At 47.9% G+C, this 26,989-nt stretch overlaps 1 protein-coding gene across 1 annotated transcript in view; it reads left to right on the top strand.

Moving 5' to 3' along the window:
- Positions 1-9,929, top strand: part of GFOD1 (glucose-fructose oxidoreductase domain containing 1) — a 104,121-nt gene extending 94,192 nt beyond the window's left edge. Inside the window, exon 2 of the mRNA XM_004753731.3 lies at positions 2,897-9,929. Within this exon, the coding sequence (XP_004753788.1) occupies positions 2,897-3,816 (920 nt within the window). The 3' untranslated portion in view covers positions 3,817-9,929. The remainder of the gene's footprint in view (positions 1-2,896) is intronic.
- The last annotated feature ends 17,060 nt before the right edge of the window (positions 9,930-26,989 follow it).

Here is a 26,989-nt window from a genome sequence, read left to right as displayed (position 1 = left end):
GCTTTGTCTTTGAGGACTTCATCGTGTAGCGTGAAGCCACAACATATTTAAATAGCCTAACGGAAGATAGACTTTATCTCAGGACGTCGGCGGAGCCATGCGTGAGTTTCAGAAGGGGAGAGGCGTTTTTGTGTCTGTTCGTAGTGTATTTTCTGGAGAAGGAGTTTTCCACAGAATTGTTTCATCTATGCTGCTGCAAGAAATTACCCATTTAGTGATTGATGGCTTTGGGTGTGTGGATGGGAAGTCAATTAATTTCCCCTATTTTTTCTTTGGCTATTTTATGGGGTTTTTTTAATGATAGAAAAAAGGCACATGGGTGGCTCAGCTAAGTCTCACACTTCAGGCTCAGGTCTGATCTCAGGGTCCTGGGATCGAGCCCTGTGTCAGGCTCCCTGCTCAGCGGGGAATGTGCTTGTCCTTCCCCCGACCCCTGCCACCCACGCTTTTGCTCTCTCTCTCTCTCTCAAATAAAAAAATAAAATAAAAAATTGGGAGTATAATAGAAAAATAAGAAACTTTTACTCATGTGCCACTAAGATGACAGAGTGTACTAAGAAGATGACAGGCAGGGTCCTGGTTTGGTGGTACCTTGAGGTAGGGTATAGGAGAGGCCACAGGCCATACCCAGCAGGTGCGAGGCATACTTTGGCAGCATTAGTCACCTGTCCCTGCAATGACCTACCAATCCGTTTACATGTAAATTTGCTCCTGCCAGTGTGAGCTGCTGTTACATGAGCCTAATGCCTTCGGGATCGTGTTATCAGAACACTGTGTTTCGCAAGCTCGTGGCACATTTGGTAACATAAACCAAAGCTTCCTCGTCCCTCTCCCAGAGCCTTAGTCCTCAGCTTGTTGCTAAGAGTTAAAGGAGCTTCTTACTGATCGTTCATGGTCACCAGAAAAACCAGCCAGCTCTGCCAACGTGGAAAAGGCAAGGAGATGTGGTCATCGTGTGGCTTCCGGGCCTTTCATTCAGGGCCGGAATTAAATGTGTGTGTGGAAATTGACAACCATCAATCGTATTTATTTTCTACAATCTGTTCTGGCCACGTCTATTGTTTGGCTAGTTCTTCCACCATGGGGGCAGACCGTGGCCTTGTCCACGCACTTCCCCTGGACAGACACCCACAGTTGCAGGACCCCCACAGAACCTGATGTCAGCTTAGCTTGTTGTGAGATTTCCTGGGTTGTCTCAAGTTGAATGCCCATAGTCAGGACAACTGGGATAGGAGTGCGTGTCTCATTGCTCTGTCTCCCTGGGTATCTCCCCCATCAGTGGCCGGAGTGGACAGGTCCCCAGTAGAGGGTCCAAGTGCTAAACGTGACTCGACAAGAGAGACCAGCCACAGGCAGGGACACGTGGCCTGACTCAGAAGCTCTCCAAGTATTTCCACCTAGCAACCATTAATCTGACTTACTAACAAAATCTGTGTAATCTGACTTACTAACAAAGTCGGTGTAATTCTATTATTATTAATATTATCATTATTATTAAGTTCCACTTGGCTGTCTCTACAGGTTTGGCTGAGTTGTTTTTCTTCCCTCACTCTTGGCTTCTACAGAATAAATCCCTCTCTCATTGCCTGTCACTCTTCTTTCCTTTGATCCTTTGTTTTCTTCAGGCCCAGAATCACTTAGTCTCCCAAAGGGCTTGAATCTACCTGTAATTTATGCACCCAGTACAGTCATCACATAAGCCTAATTGTTATTTGGCTTCAGCTGCATTGGGCAAAAGCACCAAACCCCACCATGAGCCAGATGGAGGTCTTGGAGGAACCAGCCGCTGCCCACCCCTCAGAAACAGGGGATACCCACTCTTCCCTAAGAGTGTGAAAACAGTAAACAGAAGTATCTCCGACCACTGCCAGCCCTAATCCATAATGCAAAATAAACAAGCAGGATAATACTTAAAATATAATCCTTTGTTTGTGGTTGTAGGGGAGAGAGCTAAAAGCTTAGACCTCGGAGGATATCATTAAGAAATTCTTCCTCGTATTTAACCAGACTGGCCTTGGCTATGACTTACACTTGCCTATTCTGGTTCTATCCAGACAGAGACACTCTTCTCTTCCCTATATATGACATTTCTAATAGTACATTTTTAATACGTTATGTTTTACATATAAAATGAAGCTATAAAACATCTCATATGGAAGATAATTTTTAACAAAACATTTTATATGTAAAAGGATGATTTGTGGGGGTGCCCAGGTGGCTCAGTGGGTTAAAGTCTCTGCCTTCAGCTCCGGTCATGGTCCCAGGATCTTGAGATCGAGCCCCACATCGGGCTTTCTGCACAGCGGGGAGTCTGCTTCCTCCTCTGCCTGCCTCTCTGCCTACTTGTGATCTCTGTCTGTCAAATAAATAAATAAAATCTTAAAAAAAAAAGATGATATTGTATACCTCGATAGAACTTACATTTTATATTTAAATTTTAAATTATCAGTATTTTACAAGTAAAATATACTCGTGTATGAAATGTTATAGACTTATAGACATGAAACATGAACCGAAGCGTTTTCTGTTATATACTGCCAAACATTTAAAAACCTCTCCAAAATACAGGCCCTTTAAATATATTACAGTGAGTCAGTATTTAGATCCGTGGTTTCATGCTAAAGTCATTCCACTGAAATATGAAGATAATTATGTATAGGTTGTATTATAAATGTAATATAGATGGTGTAACTTTTGCCTAAGTAACCGGTGCCACAAAATAGTCTGGGTCGTAAGGGGGACCCTCGCATCGGGCCTGGTCTACCCCGAGGATTAGCGCCCGTGGTCCGCCGCGCCCCCTCCCGCTGTGCATGCTACGCCCCATCCTGCTGCGCACCCCGCGCCCCCTCCCGCTGCGCACCCCGCGCGCTCACGGCCTGTCTTCTCCCGCCCGCAGGCATCGGCAAGAACGTCATCTGCGACCGCACGGCCACGCCGCTGGACGCCTTCCGCATGATGTCGGCCGCGCACTACTACCCCAAGCTCATGAGCATCATGGGCAACGTGCTGCGCTTCCTGCCGGCCTTCGTGCGCATGAAGCAGCTCATCGAGGAGGGCTACGTGGGCGAGCTGCTGGTGTGCGAGGTGCAGGTGCACAGCGGCAGCCTGCTGGGCAAGAAGTACAACTGGAGCTGCGACGACCTGATGGGCGGCGGCGGCCTGCACTCGGTGGGCACCTACATCATCGACCTGCTCACCTTCCTCACCGGCCAGAAGGCCGTCAAGGTCCACGGGCTGCTCAAGACCTTCGTGAAGCAGACCGACCACATCAAGGGCATCCGCCAGATCACCAGCGACGACTTCTGCACCTTCCAGATGGTGCTGGAGGGTGGCGTGTGCTGCACCGTCACCCTCAACTTCAACGTGCCCGGCGAGTTCAAGCAGGACGTGACCGTGGTGGGCTCAGCCGGGCGCCTGCTGGCGGCGGGCACGGACCTGTACGGGCAGCGCAACAGCGCGGCGGAGCAGGAGCTGCTGCTGCAGGACGCCACGCCCGTCAGCAACTCCCTGCTGCCCGAGAAGGCCTTCAGCGACATCCCGGCGCCCTACCTGCGCGGCACCATCAAGATGATGCAGGCCGTGCGCCAGGCCTTCCAGGACCAGGACGACCGGCGCACGTGGGACGGGCGGCCGCTCACCATGGCCGCCACCTTCGATGACTGCCTGTACGCCCTGTGCGTGGTGGACACCATCAAGCGGTCCAGCCAGACGGGCGAGTGGCAGAACATTGCCATCATGACCGAGGAGCCCGAGCTGAGCCCCGCCTACCTGATCAGCGAGGCCATGCGCCGCAGCCGGATGTCCCTGTACTGTTAGCCCAGGACTGGGGACTTAGGCGGACACAGGTCTTGGGCGTGGAGCCCGGAGTGGGGGAAGGCAGGCGAGGGGCGCGGGCAGAGGTGGCCTCGAGGAGTGCAGGGCGGGAAGGTGGCGGGGGTCAGTGTGAGTAAGTGGCATTGAGGGGGGTGAGCCCCCAGCCCGGGTGAGGGGTACCGAAGAAGACTGCTGGCGGGCTGAGCCAATAGCGGCCAGGAGTATTCGGGGCGTGGGGTGTGGGGGCTGCTATTCCTGACATCATGCCTGCGGGGCCTTTCATAAAGGGGGAGGAGGCTTAGCAGCTTCCGTTGCCCTTGACTATGAGAAGCAGAGAGGGGGTGCTTTCCTCCTCAGCTCATCCACTCTTTCACCTTGGCTTCCTTGGCCAGCCACATGCTCCTGCCATCCAGTGGCAAGGTCAGCCCCAGCGGGCTTCCAACCCCACCCCATCCCCCAAGTCCCCATCTGTCTGCAGAAGCCTGTTAGTCTGGGGAGAAGTAGGGGTGCAGCGGGCTAATGAGAACCTTCAAATTCCAGGAAGCCACTTAAAATGTCTGGAGGAAAGAGCACTTGGAAGCAAAGCCAACAGCGATCTTGATTGATTGGTGTTGCTCATAGGAAGCAGAAGGGAGTGTCTTCCTCATTGGTTCATTGCCCTTGGCCTGGCCTGAGATGGGGTAAGGGAGGGCCAGGAACAGCAAGTGAGCCCGAAGGAGAGCACCAGAGCACTCAGGGCCTGGAGACAGAGGAGGCAGAGAATACAATAGCTCTGTGGGTTTGTCAACAATTAGAAAATTGCAAGGAGCCACTTATACCGCCACTTTGGCTGCGGTGGAACTGAGTGTAGGGGGATATGCTACTGAAATGTCCTTCCACCGGGCTCTCCGGCAGGGTCAAAGGCACGGCAGGAGTGGGTTTGACCACAGATTCCCATCCTGGGGCCTCCGGGGTTGCAGTGGGTTCATCCAGCTTTGTGGATTCAAAAGGGAAGACTTCAGTTCCATGCAGATAATAATCTTCTTCCCTGGGTTGGGGGAGTGGGGAAAGTCAAGGCTGTTTGCCTTAGCTTTGACCTTGGCTTTCAAGATGCTGACACATGCAAGTTTTTGAATTGGTATTAAAAAAAGACCAACCAGGCACATAATGCTCAGTGTTTCTAAAACGGGGTTTTAGAGCCCTCAGGGGTGTATCTTCAGGTAGGACTGTGAAGGTTCATGTTGGAAAAAAAAATGTATTCTTCCTTTCCTTGGTCTCTGTTTCTCTCTCGTCTTGCTACTCTCTGCTTCCAGAGCTTTTACTGGAAATGGTAGACGGCTTGGAGTGTTCCAAAGGGAACAACTGAAGTTACACAGACATGCACATGCGCACACACACACGTGCACACATGCACCACCACCACCACCACGTGTCCCTCAAACCGTGCTTAAAAATGTAGACCTTTCTTGAAAGAAACACCGCATTTGGAAATGGGGGATTCATCTTATCTTAATTTTTCATCCCCCGTTGGACACTTGTCAGGCTTGGATGCCAAGACCATTACTTGCAAATCTACGTGGCTTTTGTTTGCAGGTCACAGAAATCCAACAGTTGTCTCTGGCACAGAGCTGAGGTGTAGACATCTCTTCAGCGGGCTGGTGGTAGAACTGGAAAGGAATTTAAGGGGCTGTGAGGGCCCTCCACTCCCACCCCAGGCTCCAAGGAGGCAGAATCTGAAAATGAACAGAGTAGTTCTTTGCCCTCCTCCCAGGGTCTATACACTGTATCACCCAGCTGCCCCTGAGGGCATGTGTTGGTCATTTTCCAGCAGGAGGAGGAAGGCTTGCCTTCCTGGAAAGAGTCACCCTGCTTCCAGGGCTGACTGCAACCTGGCTGGGTTAGTCAGCTGACACTGTCTGGGGTACATGATGGTCCCTGACATCACGACTTTGTAGCTTTTGCAGCTGTCAGTTCAAAGCTAGAGATTTAGGAGAACAGAGGAGTCCCAGTCAGAGTTTGAGCAGAAGGCCATGTGGTGGACTGTTGGAGTTCAAGTTCTCCTAAATCGCCCTCTGGATAAATTACGTTTATAGACACTGAGTGGAAAGGATTTTTTTTTTTTTTTCTATCTAGCTGGAAAGGCTGTGATTAAGGACGAAGGGAGAAGAAACTAGACGACTCTATGGGTCTCATTTTCCTAAGTCGTTTCTAATGTAAGTAGAGCTATTCCAAGGTTTTCCATTTTATGTTTCTGTACTTAACCAAAAGACTCGGGAAGTTTTTTTGTGTGTTATTTTGTTTTGTTTTCCCAAAGGCTTCTGAGTTCTGTGATAAATATTCAGTGTCTAAAACAAAAAATTCTCATTTGGGGCCAGGGTATATAGAAAGAAAATATATATTCTTTAAAAGAAGCATGAAAAATATTTTAGTAAGTACTCACATTTTATCTACTGAAATGCATGTCGTAGGTAGATGAAGGAAGGAGAGGAAGAAAAGACCGAAGTAGTTCATTTTTAAATAAGAAAATTCTCGGAAATGAATTGATGATCCTTCTTTCGTGCTCCTTTTCGCCCCTGTATTACCACTTGCAAAAGCCTTGATTGGAAGCCACAATGGGAAGCTGAGAAGTCAGGCATTCGCCTAAGCCTCCCTCCTAGCACTCTCGGGACTGGGTACCATCAGGCGGCTGTGACACAACATGGGGCCCCAGCAGCAATCCAGCCCCTTTCTGCTCTGATGATGGTGTTTCAAAGATCCCTTGTAAGGCAGGCACCATTTTAGGGTCTTCACGTTTAGTCCCTGTTGCTTGATTTGTTCCCTTCATCCCACCAGAGATGCCTCTGGTCTTGGAAATATGGGCTGACTCCACTGGCTGCCTGTGCTACTGGTTGAGAGAGGATGGGGGTCAGTGGTCCTTACCTGGTATTCACAAGTGTTTCGAATGCTCTGGGCTTGCTTGGAAAATTTGGATTCTCTTGAGTGTCCTTGAGTCCATGACCACTGTCTGCTTTTGTGTGACTTCTTCTCTCAATGGAGGGGACGGTGCCAGGTGCCACCTATGCTCCCTCCCTGCCTGGCGGCAAACACCTGTGTGTCTGCTGTATCTGAACTCTAGGGACAGTCTTGGCTGACTCTGCTCCAAGACAAGCTTCTCCCAGACTCCTTCTGCATCAGCAGAGAGCCATCCCAAGCTCGTTCTGTGCACCGTTTCTCCATCATCCCCTGTGTGCAGGGTATTTTAGCTAAATCATCTCATCGAATCCCCCCCCCCCAAACCCCTTGTGGTATTGGGTGTTCTCCCCACGATATGCATGAGAAAATCGAGGCTCTTATGGGAAGGGTAGTTTGCCCACAATCACACAAGCATTAAGCAGAAGTGAAGTCCCCTGGATCCAAAACTTTTCTTCTCCAAACCATGCTGCCTCCCGAGAAGAAAGGTTGGTACTTCTGTTCTCGCCAGGCAGCGAGCTCTCCTCGCTGAACAGGAGGAGGGGCTCCTCCCAGGAGACTCCGTGACTCAGGCTGAAGGTGACCTGCACAGGGCTCCCCCCCACCGACAATGGTCCACATCCCCCCTGGGGAGCAGGATGCCACCTTTGACGTTGTGCCAGAAGGATCCTTAGAGAGCTGCAAATAGAAGCAGTCGATTTTTCTTCCCCTTCGAAAATGGAACTGGCACTTTGCTTCTTTTAAAATCGACTTCCCAAGTTGATTCTGATTGGAGGTGAAGCGGCAAACCGCAGAGTTGGGACCTTTCAGGAGGTCATTGGCCCGCTATTATAGGTGGCCTTGGATTTTGCTCTGGGTGGTCTAATAATAGGAAAATGTCTTCTCAGGGAGTGGGGCTTCTAGAGTTCGTTTGTGACTCTGATTTATCTGCCCATTGTATTCATACCTCTACACTCTCCACTCTCTTCCTCTTGTCTCCTAGCCCAGCTGTGGAGTTTGAGCTGGGGCATAGAGTTGGTCTCCGATGGCATTGCTTTTCTTCGGAGTGGGGGGTAGATTTAAGCATGCTGGGCAGGAAGGGGACATCCTGGGAAGGAAGCAGGCCTGGTGACATCCAAAGGGACCGCAGAGCCCCGGGTCTTCACATCCTTTATTTTATTAGAGGTTAAGTGATGGCAGAGGTCACACTGCTTCCTAGAGGTAGAACCAGGACTCGAAGCCCCACTTGGAAGTCCCACCCCACCACACACGGCACCCTCAGAGCTCTCCGATGGGGACAGGGAGGTGGAGAGGTACAGGAACCCGTCTGAGGTCCTGTGAGTCGAGATTAGGACTCAGACCTGCAAACAACCATATTCCCTGAGCTACTGTGGCTGAATCCTTTTTTTTTTTTTTTTTAAGCAACTCAGTTATGTCTTGAATATACTCAGAAACTAGCTGTTTTAAATTCCCCATTGTGACTGTCACGTGAACAGTTATCTGTAGTTTGTATTCTATTTGGCAAGGATGTCTTGATGTCCCCTCTTCGGGATTTCCTGAGGCCAGCAATGCTAAGGTAGCCCCCCTGCCCTGCCCACTCCTCTCCGAGATACAGATCCAGCCCTTGGTGGTCGAGGACACGTGCTTCACCTGCTGCCTCCTTCCTTTGGCCACCAAAGCCCCGAAGTTTCCAGAGCATGACAGTGAGGAGCTCATTAAAAAGAATCTATCAGAGCCCCACATTTCAGGTTTCTTTTGGGGACAGGGAGGAGGGCAATGACAGGACAGCTGTGTGTGTCTGCAGTGTGGCATCTGTCCTGACCAGTAGACGGCACACCCACCGGGCCTACCCCAACCTAGGCAGAGAAGCGGGCCAACGGCAGTCCTCTGAGTCTCAGGGAACAACCCTGACCGAGTCAGCCTCCCAGAACCTCCCACAAGAGGAGCGTATGCCTCCTGTGCTGCTGTTTCACTGTCGTATCTGAGTGACCATATCCATTAGCTGTGGAAGGCGGTGGCCGACTGGCCTTTCTCTTCCCCGTGTCCCAGTCCCTATCTGCTGGAGCCCTTGAGAGGGCCACCGAAGTGACTAGCTCTGTTGCACCACTGAAGGGTTGCATTACTGAATAGCCTCAAATCTGTTGTATTCTTTTTTCTTTTGTTTAAACCAGCAGTGAGTAATGACAAGACCGCATCCTTTGCAACAGCTCTACGCAAAGTGCAGCATCCAAAGCTCACTTGGGCTGGTGGGGGCCGGGCCTGCAGAGTTACCCTGGCGTCCGGCTGTCTCTCTCATCCTCTGTCCCCATCTCTGCCGTCCGCTGCAGCTGCCACAAGGGCTAAGTGGTTGAATGAGCCCTATGACTTCTCCTTACAAGCGTCATGACTTACTTGTGATTCTAGTCTAATCCCAGGTTAAGCAACAAAACAAAAGCGAGTGACCTGACCAGCTCCTTTGCTCCGCCCCCTCCTTCAGGCATCCAAACATATCTATACATAGGTAGTATTGTGCCCTGTGCCTTGCCCAGGGGAGGGAGAAGTTTCTAGCGATTGTGGCTTTCTGTTGGCTGCCTGGTGCTTTTACAGTACTTCTACTTCTTTTTTTCTTCTTCTTTTTTTAACCAAAATTACATTTGTTTGGTTGTCATTGTTGAGTATGTATTTATTGTGTTTTACAAACATGAGTATATATATGTATGTACATGTATAAAACCAAACTTATATATAAAAAGTCAAGGCATGTATACTAGATATTTTAAAGAGTTATTTATCAAAGGAAAAAGATGTGTGTTATAAAGTAAAGAGTCTATATTTTATATATAATGTAGATAGCAAAAAAATAGCTTATAAATTATAGAAGGTTTTGGTTTTCTTTTTTTATTATTATTCAAGCAAAAAAAAAAAAAGAAAGAAAGAAAAAAAAGGACAATGAATGCAACTGTTTTTAGTGTTTCTAAGGCCAAACCTACTGTGGGACATGACCTTCCCTACTGGGCCCTTGGGCCACACAGTCTGATCTCCAGACCCAGGAGCAGATGCCTGCTGTTACCTCTGCGGTGCTCAGGGGACTGTGCTTAGTTGGCTTCATTCAGCCGGCTGACCCGTGCCACCTCGCACGTGGCCTTTTGCTGCCCTCTCCAATTTGTCTTGGTGGGATAAATAAAGATGTGAAAGTAGCAAATAAAGATGGAAGAGAAGAGACAATTCCAGCTGTTCTCCTGTTTCTTAGACCCAGGGGCTGTAGCTCATGGGTTTGGTACCTGGCTAATCTGTGGGATCCAAAGCAAGAATGTGTCTGGGAATGATGAGACATCTGGTGTGTGTGTGTATGTGTGTGTGTGTGTTGGGGGAGGCATTTCACGTGTCAGCATCCACGAAGCTGAACAGTGGGAATCCACAGTCCTGCAGCTTCACCGAACTTTAGAAGAACCGGACTTCTTTAGAACAATCTGGTTCAAAACCTCACTTTGGAAAAGTGGAAATGGAGGGGAGAGGCCAGCAGATGGGGAGGGGCTGTGTGTGTTCATGTGTATGTGAAATGTTCGTCCAGACAAGATGACAGTACAAACTTGAGAATGGGGGAGCAAATCTTAGAATTCTTTGCTATTTTTATACCTTAACCTAATACCTCCCACCAAGCTCCGAAAGACACTCTAACAAGCTCATCTCATTGTTGACAAGTGCATCTTTGCTAACTTCCTTGTCAGCAGCCTTAAAGGGCCATTGTCTTGGACCGAGCTCAGCCGGATTTCAAATTTGCATGAAGTGAGATTCCTCATGGATGAGCTGGTATTTCCATCCTCTGCTGTCTTTCCATCTCTCTCCACCTAGGTAGTTCTTCTGGTCCATGCTTTCCCATCACTTAGAAACGGTTAAGAATTAGACATTATGGCACAAAGCTACACCCTCGTTATTCACTCCTTCATGACCAGGTCCTGACATTAGTGACTTCAGAATGCAGTCTGTCTATTCAGATGATAAAACAAAGCCCTGAATCTACATGGATTATTACAAGCACACATGCAACACTCACATTTTATGACACTCTAGTCCAGCTAGGAGCTGTTCCAAAGAAGGCAGTAAGGGTGAGTGCTTTGTCAAAGCTACAAGTGCCATCTGCCCAGATAGAAGGGATCCATGGTTGCCATGGGATCTGGTCCTCTGAGCGCCGGAGTGCTCTGACAATGGGCCCTGATGGGAGACTGCACTTGGCTTAGCACTTGTGTACGTTTGCAACTCAGGAGCCATTTGTGCCTTCCCAGATTTGAAATCTCGTGGTTTTGTATCTTTCCATTCAAGCCCATTTCTTTTTTTTTTTTTTTTAAAGATTTTATTTATGTATTTGACAGAGAGAGAAATCACAAGTAGGCAGAGAGGCAGGCAGAGAGAGGGGGGGGAAGCAGGCTCCCTGCTGAGCAGAGAGCCCAATGCGGGACTCGATCCCAGGACTCTGGGACCATGACCCGAGCCAAAGGCAGCGGCCCAACCCACTGAGCCACCCAGGCGCCCCTCAAGCCCATTTCTTGTTTTGTAAACCAGGGATTACACTACTTCCTAGGAAATCACAGGATGTGATTAGCCCGGCTTTCAGCATCTCTCCATTGTGCTTTAAAAGAACAGATGCAGGGGCGCCTGGGTGGCTCAGTGGGTTAAAACCTCTGCCTTCGGCTCAGGTCATGATCCCAGGGTCCTGGGATTGAGCCCCGCATCGGGCTCTCTGCTCAGCAGGGAGCCTGCTTCCTCCTCTCTCTCTGCCTGCTTGTGATCTCTGTCTGTCAAATAAATAAATAAAATCTATAAGAAAAAAATAAAAGAACAGATGCAGTCATAATGCAAATCCTTCTGATTGGTTGCTGGTCAGAGGAAGAGAAACCTGTGTGTCCACCTGTGCCCACCCACCTCTACCCGCACCTGCCACCGCCACCACACCGCACATAGATGCATACAACCATCTTCCTGTTTCTCTTCTCTCCTGCTGCTTTTATCTTGTGCATTTTTAGCACACATTGTGACAAGTCTGGGTGGTTCAGTCTGAAAAAATAAAATGATTGCCACAACTGTTACGACAATGAATAACACCTATAGCCAAAGGATGCAGAATTCTGTATTGAAATTGGGAAAAAAATCATTTTGCCTCACTTGCACATAGTAAGCTCCTCCTTTATTAACCCACACCTACCTTAATCTTGCCTAAGCAGAAAAGATCCCTTTGGGGCACCTGGGTGGCTCAGTGGGTTAAGCCTCTGCCTTCAGCTCAGGTCATGATCCCGGGGTCCTGGGCTCAAGCCCCACTTCGGGCTCTCTGTTTGGTGGGGAGCCTGCTTCCCCCTTTCTCTCTGCCAAATAAATAAATAAAATCTTAAAAAAAAAAAAAAGAAAGAAAGAAAGAAAGAAAGAAAAGATTCCTTTGCTTGGATATTCCTAGGCAGTAGGCATGTGCACTTGGCAGCAGTACCTCTACCCCCACCCGGCACTAGAAGGCTGCCTAAGACAACGATGAAAAAGATTCCACTTCAGAGAGTTTGGGCCAACTCACATTCAGATAGACAGCGTTACAGCCGCCTTAGGCCAAAAACTCTACAAAAAAGCTGATACACAATATTCAAAATCCTTTGCCTTGCTCATTCAAGTCCAAGTCCAGGCTTCCTCCGATTCCAATTTTAGCATCTCCCTCTGCTGGCTATATTTCTGAGCGAGTACTTGAACTCTGACAACTTTGTGGCATAGCTTAAGGGGGCCAACCACAGGTCTACAAGGGGCTCACCCCATCCAAGTTGGTTGTTGGGTCTCCTCTAAAACATCATTCAAATTATGGGAACAGCTTCCTCTCCTGCTCGTACACAGGCTCTGATCACCTTGTATCAAGACAAACCCTCTCTCTTTAGCCACACGTAAAAATGAAAGCCTAAATAATTCTTAGGACCCCTTCCTGGGCAGCTCTAGATTGATTCCTTTCTTGGTCAATGGTTAGTACACTGATGGGGCTCGATCCCAGAATTGCAATCTGGTCATAGACGTAGGCATGTCCCCCAAAATGGTCTTTGACCCTTTCATCCTGGCCATCAGGAGGGAGGAACCCTAAAAGGGCCTTGTGTGGCTGCAGCTGGTGCAGAAACCATGTCCACAGCCCACAAGGCACTAGGCAGTCCTCAGTCTTGAACTCCAAGTCGCCAACGCCTTTCTAGAGAGCATGAAGTGGTCTACATTGGAAGCCAGACCAGGGCTGTTGGAGGCTGCCTTCAGGATGAGAAATCACTCCGGACTCCTCAAAGTCCAGGACCAGGAACGCATTACAGCCAATGAGACGACGAGGCTGGGGGAGAGCAAGACCAGAGCCCCACTGTCCCTTTAAGCCTTCTGAGGCTGCTTGTTTGGGACATGGGAGCGAACAGGGGAGCCTGGAGAGCCTGGAGAGGTCAGTCAGGCACCCTTCAATAGGCAGGCTGAGTCTGGACTGGACATTCAGGTTGCTGCCATGAAATGGAAGAGAGAGCTGTCCTGGAGAGAAGAGCTCTGAATCAGTCTGGCTGATTCACTACATGAATCACTTTGGAAGCAAGTGGGAGGGAAGTGATGGGGAGAGAGAAAAGAGGAGGAGCTGGAAGTGATGTGGGGGGGCAGCCCGGGGAATGGAGGGCCAGAGCAAAGTGGGTTGTTCATGCCCAGGGTAGAAGCAGACAATGGGGGAAAAGAGATGAAAGACCAGAGCTATGCACTTAAGATATAGAAGATCCTGGAGACAAGGAACTGTTACGTGAGGTATCTGAAACATGGTTCCTCTGTGGCTGGCAGGCCTGATCTGTGCTCTGAGAACAGCTTGGATGAGGAGGAGGATAGCAGACGAGAAGCAATGAAGGGGGAGTTCTTACAGGAACCTTAAAAAGTCTGGCTGATTCACTTCTAGGGCTGTTCGGAGCTATCCCACTGTTGGCATTCGCTGGAGAATTTTCAGGACCAACCGCTGTGTAAAAAGAGCACCAGACCCCAAGTGTATCTTGGACCCCACCCTCCTTTCTTGTTGCTCTTCCTATTTGCAACTCCCCCAGACCTGAAGTCTTTAAGGATTCGGAGGTCGGCCATTTTACCCTGTCTCCCATTTCCTTCCGGGGCCCCTGGGCCACACCCACCACTTAGGAATCCGCCATTTAACCTCCCCCCCAACCCAAACACAAGTCTCTCACCTCTCCTCAGCTTCCAAGCCCAAGCCCACCAGGCCATCACTATGATCTGAGGTAACCCCCACCCACAATCTCCCTGAAGTTATCTGAGCGTACCCACCGGCCTTATACATACCATACCGGCTGCTCCGCGTCTGGCTCTTTCTCTTAAAAGTATATTTTTCACATCTTTCCACCTCAGCATAGAAGACTGATCTCATTCTCTTGAATGGCTTTGTAAACGGTTCTAATTAAAAAAATTTAAAACCAGAGACAGACGGTGGTGATGGTTGTACAGTGGCATGAACGCGCCAAGTGCCACTGAACTATATACTGCATTCAACATGCGTATATTGGTAAATTTTATGTTTTGGCTATTTTGCTAAAATTAAAAAAAAAAAAATTTAAGTTCCCCAGGTAATAGAGCTACAATACCAGCTCCCTCCTTTCTATCTATGATCAGGTCAGCCAGCCTGATATTTTGGGGACACCGGCTCTCACTTACCTCTTGGCCACCATTCAGAGCCCTTGTGTTCTGGAGAAACTAAAAGCAGAATGAGGATCTGAATTTCTTTATGGAAAAAGATGAGATCCTCTCTGGAGGTGCTTGTTAACACAGAATGTTAAGTGTCATGAAAGGGTTCTCTCCTAAGCCTGTCAGAAGTCAGCACAGAGCTGGCCTTACCACGGGCAGTCCTCGCACTCCAGAGGACAGAATCCTTTTCAGCTCTGGAATGCCTTTCATCCTCAGTGTTGAAAGCTTTGCAGGAATTAGGCCAGAGCTTGTGAAACAATTCAAGCCCCATCGTTGTCACAAACAACCCCAAAAGTCTGTGCTAAAGGCTCCTTGTACTTTCTTTAACTGGCCTGTGGGTGTCCTTGACCCAGCTAAAGGGCTTGGAAAAAGCCTTTTCACAAGCAACGTGCTCAGATAAGTTAAATCCCCTGAAATTCCACACCAGGTGGTTTAACGCACTTCCACTGATCCACGGACTCTGGAGCAGCTCAGAGCATAGGGCCCAAAAGCTGGTCCACAGTACAGCATCGTGAGACCTTCAACCCTTGCCAGACAGATTCCCCCAGAGCCTCAGCTGGTCTGTGCCACAGGGAGAAGTCAAGGGCAAGTATTGCCTTGGCCACAGACTGATTCAGGGCGCCAACTTAGACCCTTGCCAGAAAGGCCTTAGTGACCTGGCACTGACTCGTACCCCCAATTCTTTTTTTTTTTTTAAAGATTATATTTATTTATTTGACAGACAGAGATCACAAGTAGGCAGAGAGGCAGGCAGAAAGAGGGGGAAGCAGGCTCCTTGCTGAGCAGAGAGCCCGGTGCGGGGCTCGATCCCAGGACCCTGGGATCATGACCTGAGCCGAAGGCAGAGGCTTTAACCCACTGAGCTACCCAGCGCCCCCATGGTACCCCAATTCTTATCTCTCTCTGCTAAGGAATCACTTGAAATCTCAGGTTTATTTATTATTTAAAAAAAATTATTTATTTATTTATTTGACAGAGAGAGAGAGCAGGAGCAGGGGTAGGGGCAGACGGAGAAGCAGACTCCCTGCTGAGCTGGGAGCCCAATGTGGGACTCGATCCCAGGACCTTGGGATCATGACCTGAGCTGAAGGCAGATGCTTAACAGACTGACCCACCCAGGTGCCCCCAAATCTCAGGTTTAGAAGTCTCAATATCTCCCACATTTGAGTAGCTTGGCTCTGTGGGTTTGTCCAAATCCAATCAGTAAGGCCCCACACAAGGCGGTGACTGTGTTGGTGATTAGAACTTCCTCACTGACTTGTCACTCCCTAGAGTGTTAAGTTACACCCTGTCACTGGATACCTCAACATTTCGCAGAAGGGATCTCTGGTTTGGTGAGGCATGGCTGTGAAGGTATACATTCATTGGAGATGCTTTCCAATTTTCTCCTTCCTGCCTGGTAATTAATAGCCACTTCTCTGGAATGGCTCATCACATGATGTGGGAAACAAAGACAAAAGAAAATTTGAATTTCCTTACTACCTACAGCCCACTGACAAGTCCTTGAAACAGGCAGAGTGACCTTCTCTAGTGACTCAGCTGCCTCAATGTTAATACTTTGCTAAGGGCAAAAGGCAATCTTAGTCTGACCCTCCCACCCCAGGATCCTGTAAGTCTGCTATAATATATAAAATTCCTTTGGGAACTTCCTCTATCTCTAACCGCCCAAGATACATGTTGGCGATCCACCAATATATATTGGAAGGGTCTCATGGTTTATTAGATGGTAATAAAGGACCTTTTCCCAACAACAGATAGCCCCCTCAAGATCCTGGAAACCGGGGCGCCTGGGTGGCTCAGTGGTTTAAAGCTTCTGCCTTCGGCTCAGGTCATGATCCCAGAGTCCTGGGATCGAGTCCCACATTGGGCTCCCAGCTCAGCAGGGAGCCTGCTTCCCCCTCTCTCTCTGCCTGCCTCTTTGTCTGTCAAATAAATAAATAAAATCTTTAAAAAAAAAAAAAAAGATCCTGGAAACCTTGTTCCCAAAATTCCTTAGAGAGACACACGGTCTCCGGAACCCCCTCCCAACTTGAAAGTATATAATGGGCCACTCCTCATGACCCTAATGCTGCTCTTTTTGCCCATGGGTCCTGTCCCTGTGCTTTCATAAAATCACCTTTTTGCACCAAAGACATCTCAAGAATTCTTTCTTGGAGGTGGGTTCCGAGCCCCTAAGGTCTTTCTGACATCATGAGGTAGCCCTCTCCCCCTGCATCACCTACGTGGACCATGCATTGGAGAATGCTACCCCATTGCCCCCTCTACTGGAGTATGACGGACTCACCACCATTCCTTCCAAGGTGGACTAGCCTAGCCCAGGCACAGCTCATCTGGAAGACGCAGAATCTGGGCAGCAGCAGAGACTGGTGGTCACTTTCAGAGACCGATGGAGCTGCCACAGCTTTTGTGTTTTCATTTCACCGCTGCCTTTCCTCTGACAGCAGCGTGTTCTCAGCCCTCATTCTGTGACTTAAGTCCTGGCCATTACCCTATAAGGTGAAGTCAAGGAGTCTGGACAAGCCCCACGGAGGTCAAAGGGAGCCCAGATCTCCTGGCATGCTGCTTTGCTTGCTCTGGGTTGCTGGCTTGCCACCAGGCCTGGTAATAGACCATTAGTAATGTAGCCTTTTTAGAGCTGTTTGCTGAAAATCAACAATAAGTTTCAAGAGACTTTACTTGCAGCTAAGAAAAGAAATACGATCAACTTTCAATTCCCTTTTTATATTCTGGGTGGCTAGCTGGCAACTTTTTCAGGCTCGGAGGACACCTAAGAAACAGCACGAGGACAATAGGAGCTATGGGCTCTGTAATCCTTTTTACCCCGATTCTGAATCAGAACTACCCTGTTGCCCAGCTGTGCACCCCAGGTCCTCTCCAGGGGGTACGACAGACTTCCAGGCGTGGGATAGGCAAGCTGAGTTAGAAAAATCCTCTCTAGATCAGTGTTGCCTGAGTGGCGATCTTCGCTCCGCAGAAATGCAAATTCTCATTCCCACCCCACACGCATGGGGAACACTGGAGGCTGTGCCCGGCGAGCCCTCCAGGTGAGTGTGAGTGCAGGCTTGGCTCCTGGCGAGGCTCCGTCTTCCATCTGTCTCCCATGAAGAGTCAGGGTTCTAGAACAGCCTCACCTGGGAGTTTTCAGAAACTAAGTAGGTCCTGGCTCCACCCCTGAGACTCCGATGGGTCTCATCTGCCAAGGGGCGCAATCACAGCTCTTCTTGTGAAGAGCTAACAGACCCCCAAGGTTGAAGAACCACTTGGCAGACTTTGCAGCCTGGTGAGTAACTCTGTTTCTTCCCCACCGCCTCTTCCCGGCACAGAAGGGAAATATTGTTTGTAATGCATCAGCCTGCGAGACAACAGGATATAAGACAGAACCCTGCCAAAGGGGGGAGCTTGGACTCCTAACTCAGCCCCCGACCCCGCCCCCCGCCTTATTGGCTATGAGGCTTCGGGAAAATGAATTCCTCTGATGTCCTTTGCTTCAACTGCCTCACTCCAAATCAGAAGCGCGATAATAATTCCTTCCTTTTCTCAAGTCAGAGAGCCAGCTGATAGTCTCCTAAAGTCTTTTCTAGCAGAAAAATAAATCTCAGATTCTAAGGGCCTTTTAAATGTCAGAACTGGTCTTGGGCTTAGAATTGCCAAGATTGACTTGACTCTAGGATGCAACTCTCTCTCTTTCTCCATGCAACACTGTGTTTTTCCAGTGTTGACAAATATGAGTGGAGCCCAAAAGAGATGTGAGGAAAGGCCCCTCCCACAGCCAGTGAGCGGCGCAGCTGCCAAAACCCCAGCCCTCTGTCGGCTTGAATTGCGGAGACTCAGTGCAGCTGGCTGTAAAGGAGAGCCTTGGTTGTTTATTGGCTGTTCTGATCTAGACAGGTGTCTTTTATTTCCTTTTGCGTTTTCTCTCCTTGCTGCTGCTGAGACTACTGCTCTGGGGGCCAGGTCTGCAGTCTCATCATGCCACCTAGAAATTCTCAGGGACACAGGCAGACATTCAACCTGTGCAGATCCGCGCATGAATGCTTGGACTGCCCACTGCCATTACCTCTGAAGGGGTTTTTGCGCGCTGTTCAAGTGTTGGGCTGGTTCTTTGAGTCATCTTGTTTTCAACTGAGAGGGTGTTTTAACTTCTATTCTTTTTTTTTTTTTTAAATAGATTTTATTTATTTATTTATTTGACAGAGATCACAAGTAGGCAGAGAAGCAGGCTCCCCGCTGAGCAAAGAGCCGGATGCGGGGCTCGATCCCAGGACTCTGGGATCATGACCTGAGCCAAAGGCAGAGGCTTAACCCACTGAGCCACCCACGTGCCCGTTAACTTCTATTCTTAAACCCTGATGAGACAGAGTAGTCTCCAAGACCGCTTCCTCGACCTTTTGGTTTTATAATATGTGCGTCATGAGACAGCTTTTCAGGGTTACTTAGGCAACAAGCTCATTGTACAATTCCACTGTGAATAGAACCTGCCTTCCGGTGAAATAAACTGGTCCAGCTGGTATGATTGGAGGGTCCTGGGACGGCTTGAGGCTCGGATTTCTCTCTTCTGTCCTATTGTTTATACCTGAAACATCGCCCTACTGGTTCCTGACATACCCGCACGAAAGTACAAATACCGCACAAGAAAGCAGTTTATTGATTTTGCCGGAACGATACTTGAGGGATCAGATCCTTTTCAATATGGCACCCATTTAAAAAGGAGCGGGTTTAGGGAGGGCATGGTTGGGCATAGGGCATAGGTGGGCATGGTCGCTTTGTCCACCCGCACTCCTTTTTTTACAAGGTTTTGAGGGCTCTTGCCTCGCACTGATTAGCCCATGTGGGATGGACTGAGGGAAGGGGCAGGTGGGTCCTGCCTGGCGGCTTGATGGGTGGCTGGGGGACTCCAGACGGGGCCAAAACACCAGCTGGCGGCGCACTCGGGGCTGCTAGGGCAGAAGCAGGACGTGGATGGAAGTGGGTGTGGCACATGGAGGCGTGGCACCGCTGGGAGGCGTGGCACAGCAGGAAGGTGTGGCACCGCAGGCTGTGCATAGGTGCGGAGGGTAACTCTCTTTATAGTGATTAGCTAGAAAAGATGAATCTAGAAGGAAGCAGAGGTAGGAGGGCAAGAGCTTTGTCCATGGAGTTGGCAGAAAAGGTAGAGCTCTGTTCAGCCAGGGAAGCATGACAAGTGTGACAGTGCTTTCATTTACTCCTACAACCATCCTCGCCATTGTTAGTTAACCCTTTTACATATCCCACATTCATAAGCCACCTTGCCAAGGGTGATGCAGATAGCAAGTGATAGACATAGTAGCCAAATCAACATCGGTATAGACAGCAGATTACGCTGTGAAATTCCAGTGATGTGGATGCTTTCCTACCTCTAACTTAAACCTTCACTCATCCAATCAGTATTAAGAATCTTCTATTGATCTGGCACTGAGGAGAAGGGCCCCACACAGAGCTCCATGCAACATTTGAGAGCCCACACCCAAGAGAAAGGGTCCCGGTGATCTAAAGCAAAGAGGGCTCTTTGCAATCTACAGCTGGCAAAATGTGGCTCTGTATTGTTTTATAAAAATAATCAGATCCCCAGGCGTCTGGATCAGCATCTGCCTTTGGCTCAGGTCATGCTCTCAGGGTCTTGGGATCCAGTCCCATGTGCGGGGCTAGCTGCTCACTGGGGACCCTGCTTCTCCCTCTCTCTCTGCAGCTCCCCCTACTTGTGCTTTTTCTCTCTGTCAAATAAATAAAATCTTAAAAAAAAAATAAATCAGATCCTTCTGGCTTCCCATTGGACTGTCTTGATAAACCAATAGAACATTAATTTGACCCCAGGTCTGCAATGCAATTTATTTTATAAAAAAGATAGCATTAAAGTGTACCAGCATGTCGATTTCTAGAAATGTCCTAAATCCTAAGTTAGCTTTCCTTTCTGGCTACCTATCACCCACCTGTTTAAAATTAGACCGTTAATTCTTCATATTGTGTTGAAATCCTACGCCAACCCCATGAAATCCTATTCCAATCCCAATCACGTACTCCCTTCTCCTTATGTCACACATACTGTCTTGGATCCTGCAGACAGAAGTGAACCTCCAAACACCTGTGCTGCATGCCGGCCAGATTTCACTCTTGTTCCAGCTGATGCCAGTTACAGAGGCCCACCCACAGTATGATCCCCCTCCACCCCCCGCAAAGAAACAGAACTTAGTAAACGTCTGTGGGATGAGGGAGAAAGGGTAAACTTCCCTTGAGTAAGCTGTCTCTGGGCTCTGGAAATGGTTTTAGGGTCCTCCTGGGAACCACACATCTGGAGAATCCAATCCCGGAGAGTGTGAGGTTATAGAGGAGGGGTGTGTTGAGAAAAATCCTTCGAAGAGACCAGAGTCGAGTTGCCTCTGGTTTGAAATTTAGGGAAACTGTGTCAAGGTTAAGAGCTGAGAGATCAGATGGCATTTCAGGCATTTTGGGGGTGGGGTGATGGCAAAATGGCTGGGATTAGCGTGGAATATGAGAGTAAAGGCTTCACGGAGATGGAGAGGAGTAGGTTCACAATAACCTAACAGGATTCCGAGGCTGTGGGGGTGGGGGGTGGATCTGGCTAAGCCTATTTCTCGCAGCTGACAAAGCTCCAATCCCCTCTCTGCAGCTGTACTTTCTTACAGATGTGAAGCTGGCACCTTTATGTATGTTCACATCTCTGTCCAAATTTTTTTTTAATTTATTTTAATTTGTTTTTTTTCAAAGGTTTTATTTATTTACTTGACAGAGATCACAAGTAGGCAGAGAGGCAGTCAGAGAGAGGAGGAAGCAGGCTCCCTGTGAGCAGAGAGCCCGATGCGCGGCTGGATCCTTGGACCCTGGGATCATGACCCGAGCCCAAGGCAGAGGCTTTAACCCACCGAGCCACCCAGGTGCCCCTAAATAGTTTTTTTTTGTTGTTTTTTAAGATGTATTTATTTTAGCGATTTATTTATCTTTCCGAAGAACAGAGATAGAGTGAGAGATCTCAAGTATACTCCATGCTGAGCAAGAAGTCTGACTCAGAGCTTGATCTCAAGACCCCGAGATCATGACTTGAGCTGAGATCAAGAATCTACAGCTTGACTGACTGAGTCACCCAGCAACCCCCCCCCCCCACCATTGGTTTTATGGCATTCAAAGCAGCGGTCTTGAGGGTGTATTTTTCTGGAAGACTGTATTCTTTTGAATATAAGTTTGGCTGCACCCAACAGAGTCTAAAAAACAGAGGCTTAGGCAAGATAAGGGTCTTTTTCTCTCTAGTAACAGCAAAAGCTGGAGTGGCGGGTGTTCTCTGCTAAGTTGTTAGCGTCCTGGCTTCTTTATCTGGTGGTTCCCTCTTTCCTAGGAAGTTGCTTTTGTCTGGGTGGTTCTAGATGGGTCATTCCAGCCAGCGGGGAAAAAGGAAAGAAGGGAACATGTCCCTTCTCTTTGAGGACACGACCCAAAATTTCGCACTTAGCATCCCTGTCACCTCCTTCGGCCGGGGACTTAGTCTCATGGCCACACCCACCTGCAGGCAAGGTTGAGAAATCCAGTCTTGTTTCTGATGGCCCGTGACGTCCCTGCCGGAGGCTTCTCCGTGCTGACCCACGTAGAACTACCTTCCAGTTCTCAGCCGCCGCCACACTTGACTTTTGATTTCGGTCACTTCCTAAAGACCCAGCTTCAACTGTCCTCACATAGAAACAGACATATCCTCTTTTTCTTAATCCAATTAAGAGAATTTTAAGAAGGAGAGTAGGGGAAAAGGAATATTAAAAATATCGACTAATATTATATAGTGCTCACAATTCATTTATATGCGGCAGCTACTGTTCCAAATCCTCTATTTAGTTTAACTCATTTGATCCTCACGATGGCCTTATAGGTTTAAGTACAATTATTATCAAGATCGCTCTTTATAGGTAAAACAGAAATTAAGTTGCTTGTCTGGTGTCGTCGTGCGGGTTGTCCAGAATGAGGTGTGTCTGGCATATACATGTGGGGAAGATGTTAAAACATCAAATTTAAGGAAGCTAAACCCAGGGTTAGTATAATCCCTTGCTTGAATTTCTGCAACAGCTCTTAACAGATACCCTGTTTCTACCCATATGCCCCTTTGAAGTCTATTCTCAGAGTAGCAGCAAATGTGTGTGTGGTTTTCTTTTCTTTTTGAGATTTCATTTATTTATTTGAGAAAGAGAGGGAGAGTGCCCGCGTGCGTGCGCGCGCATGTGCGTGCGTGTGAAGTACATGTGGGGGAGGGGCAGAGGGAGACGTAGACTCCCCGCTGAGCAGGGAGCCGGATCCTGGGGCTTGATCCTGGGACTCCGGGATCATAACCTGAGCCAAAGGCTGACACTTAACAGACTCAGCCACCCAGGTGTCCCTGTTTGTTGTCGTTTTTAATAAAATATGAGTCAGATCTTATCACTCCTCGGCTGACACCCACTTCACTCAAAGACCCGACTTCTCAATCCCCAGCATGATCAAAACACCTCCCCATTCACCTTTCTGACTATTGCTGGTCCTGCTCTGCCCCGCTCTCCCAGGGCAGATGCAGTCTCCTCTGACCCTTCTCTACCACCTCGTGTATGCATTAAAGCATCCCTTATCTCTATGATTTTCTGGATTCTTCTGTGTCCCTTTCAGCAGACGGTAAGCTCCTTGAGGGTAGGGACATGTGTTCCCATTGCCTGGTGGGTAGTGGTGAATCAAAGTGTTTGCTAAAGAGAATGAACGCTTGCAACACCCCCGGGCCCATCTAGCTCTTGTTTCAAATCCCACTCTCTGGATAGGTCTGATAAACTCATACATACCAGATACAAACGATCAATATGGTTGCATGTATTGATCCTTCCAGGGCTCCTGGCTTTCTAATAGGCAGAATCTTAAGTTTAAAAATGACATTTAAACACAGAGCAGGAAGCACCTGGCTAGCTCAGTCCAAGGAACGAGTGACTCTTGATCTGGAGGTCGTGAGTTTGTGACCCATGTTGGGTGTAGCCGTCATTTAAAAGTTAAAAGAGCAAAAAATCTGAAAAAAGTGCAGAGCAGCAGCAGGGGACGAAAGATTGCGGGCAGGGAATGAGGGGACTGGGAAACACTTTCCAGCAAATCACATTACATGGATGTATGCCTGCTCTGTGTGTGCTGCTAAGCCGGTACTCCTGAATCAGGGCACTGCTAAGCATTTCCTCTTTATTTGCTCAGAGAAGGAAAACAATTGCACCAAACCTAGAATGGCTCTTTATGATTTTTTTTCCTCCTTTACCCTCACAAACTCCACTCCTATTTTTAAATTTTACTTATGCTTTGGCAAGTTCTTTTTTGTTTGTTTGATTTTTGTTTTTCTTTGAGAAATGTCACTTGTAAACCTTTCTCTTCTGCATTCTTAAATTGCAATTTTTTGATGCCAAAGCTGCAGAGAGGCCAAGGGCTCATCTCTCAACTGAAAATCAGGTTTTTTTTTTTAAGGTAAGTGACTGGGAATGAATCGAGGCGGAAGCCTGGCTGGTTACATGGCTCTCAGAATCCTTTGCTAGATCAAACGTACGTGCACTACCTAGGAACATGTTTTTAAGCAATTATTCCATATTCCATCTGTTTGTTCATAATGTGCTTTTCCTGTGCTCATTGCAGTGATTTGGCTGAGAAGGGAAAAGGATCCTGCTCTTGAAGCTTTATCAAGACGTTTCCTTCCTCTTTCTCTCTGTCTTCATTTTTCTCTTCCCCTACAACTTTCTCCCCTTCTCTCTATTTTAATCCTGGCCATCAGTGGAGTAATGGGGGTTTTAGAGGAGTAGCACCTACATGTTGTAATAACTGTGCTGGCTGCTCATTTCCCCTGTAAAAGGAATCCATCTAAAACCCTCTAGACTCTTCTGTCTGTGTTATAAACTCGACTGCAGTGCTTTCAAGCAATCTTGTGGTGAAGAACCAGCTTTTTAAAATTTTTATATTTTGAGAGGGTGGGGAGGAACCAAGGGAGCAGAAGAGAGAGAATCTCAAGCAGATTCCACGCCTCGTGTGGAGCTTAATGCGGGGCTCAGTCTCACAACCCTGAGATCATGACCTGAGCCGAAATCACGAGTCAGATGTTTCACCAATGACTGAGCCCCCCAGGAGCCCCAGAACCAGCTTCCCGAAAATGAAAATTCCAATCTCTTGTGGACTTAACTTTTCTCAAATATAATAAATATGAATTACTAGAAAAATGAAATAAAAGACATATAAAATACGAGCCTCCGATTTTTATTATTAGATTCAATAGGCATAAAGTTATTGTCAGGTACCTACAAGAGTGTCTAAATGGTTGCTCTGAATTTCTGTGCTTTCCTTGCTGCAGATCCATAATAGTTCACCGACGACCAATAGTCAGGAGACCACATTTTAAGGGGCTGTTCCCACAAACCAAAATATCTTGTTTCTGCTTTAGAGTGTCTTGATTTAAAAGAAAATTACAAAAACCTACAAGTTACCCATCTTACACCAAATGTAAACTAACCAAATCTCTCTCTACACACACACACACACACACACACACACACACACACACCCTAATAACAATGACTCTTCCTGGAGAGGTAAGACATGTAAAGTTTAAATATGTAGACTCTGGAACCGGGTCTCAATCATCTACAAGTTGTATCCACTTGAACTCATTTCCTGTAAAACGTAGATGATAATAATAATACCAACTTCTTCAGGTTGTTAAGATAATTAAATGGCATCATATACACATAGCTCTTAAAATAGTAGGCATTCAATAAATTTATTTTATTTTTTTTTAAGAGGCTTTTTTTTTTTTAAAGATTTTATTTATTTATTTGACAGAGACAGATCACAATTAGGCAGAGAGGCAGGCAGAGAGAGAGAGGAGGAAGCAGGCTCCCTGCTGAGCAGAGAGCCCGATGCGGGACTCGATCCCAGGACCCTGAGATCATGACCTGAGCCGAAGGCAGCGGCTTAACCCACTGAGCCACCCAGGCACCCGGCATTCAATAAATTTAGCTGTTACTCCTTTCCCTGCCTTGCTCAGCATTTCCAACTGCAAGACGATGGATCTGCGGTTTACCCGGCAAGCGGCAAGCAGGGGCCAGTCCTCTCTTCCCCAGCCTCTGGAAACATCTGCTATTGAGGAAGGCTGAATCCCAAGTCCTCCCAGCGCCTTGTGAGGAATATCCCAACCACCTACACTTGCTGCCCTCTGCTGCTGCTGTTGAGAATTACACCAAACAGTTTCTGGGGCCGGAAGCCGGGACAAAAATCTAACCCCACGTGGAGGGAATTACCAATGGGTACTTTGTTCAGGATTTGATTGACTATCCATGAATTCATTTTTTAGAAAATGTATTTATTTAACAGACCGAGATCACAAGTAGGCGGAGAGGCAGGCAGAGAGAGAGGAAGGGAAGCAGGCTCCCTGCTGAGCAGAGAGCCCTATTCGGGGCTCAATCCCGGACCCTCGGATCAAGACCTGAGCTGAAGGCAGAGGCTTCAACCCACTGAGCCACCCAGGCACCCCCATGAATTCATTTTAAAGTGCCTGTAACATCCTAGTTTGGTATTGTTTTGTGGGTGTACCGTCTATAACAGCATCTGGACATTGTCCTTGAATGCTGATCTTGGTCACCTCCTGTTTAGCTAGTTTGTGATGGAACATGGCCAGTTTTCAAACCTGCTCCTTGCTGACTTTGTCATGTTCAGGCCACCATATCCCAGATTCCGATTTGAGTTCCAAGTTAGCTACGACTTCTCATACCCTCTCAGCTGTCCAAACCCGTCCCTCCCTCTGTGATGGCCTTTAGTGCCTCCTGAGGTACCCTCCTGCCTCCAGGTGTCTCCCCCCTCACAGGTCTTTGAGATCCACTGTTCTAAGGCTTCCTTCCCTCTGATCTGAGTTACCGCTCCCCAAAGGGTTCTTGGTCCAGGTTCCTTCAGCTCTCCACATCTGACCTTCCTTCTCTCCAGCCTTAACACTCATGACACCCCCACAGCGGCCACAGGCTGATTTCCATTCTCCAAATAGACCTCATCATTTCCTTTGTGGTTCAGTGAGTGCCATATCTCCTGTCAAATATGTTCTACAAAGTCTTTACTCCTCATCTCAAATGCTGTTCCTTCCACAGTGTCTTCTCTTTCCATTCTAGGAAACCCCACTACAACTTCTATGGCATTTCTCATGTACTGCTCAGGTTTCTTTTTTTAAGCGGGTTGTTACTTGTGTAAATTTCTTATTATTTTTTTCCCCTGACAAAATGTTTTGTTGAAATGTGTGGAATTAATAAAGAAAATGATACTAATTTTAATTAGTTTTAATTTTATCATTGGGTTAGGCCGCTGCTTTCGGCTCAGGTCATGGTCTCGGGGTCCTGGGATTGAGTCCCGCGTTGGGCTCTCTGCTCGGCAGGGGGCCTGCTTCCTTTCCTCTCTCTGCCTGCCTCTCTGCCTACTTGTGATCTCTCTCTGCCAAATAAATAAATAAAATCTTTACAAAAAAGAACCAAAAACAAATAAAAAATGATAAAATTAAAACTAAAATGATAAAATTAAAACTAATTTTAATTAGTTTTAA

Source organism: Mustela putorius, unplaced genomic scaffold (genome assembly GCF_011764305.1).
Source record: "Mustela putorius furo isolate JIRA1106 unplaced genomic scaffold, ASM1176430v1.1 tig00003870_pilon_pilon_pilon, whole genome shotgun sequence".
Taxonomy (NCBI): Eukaryota; Metazoa; Chordata; class Mammalia; order Carnivora; family Mustelidae; genus Mustela; species Mustela putorius.
Note: the sequence above shows the minus strand (reverse complement) of the source record. Positions and strands in the feature narration are given on the sequence as shown.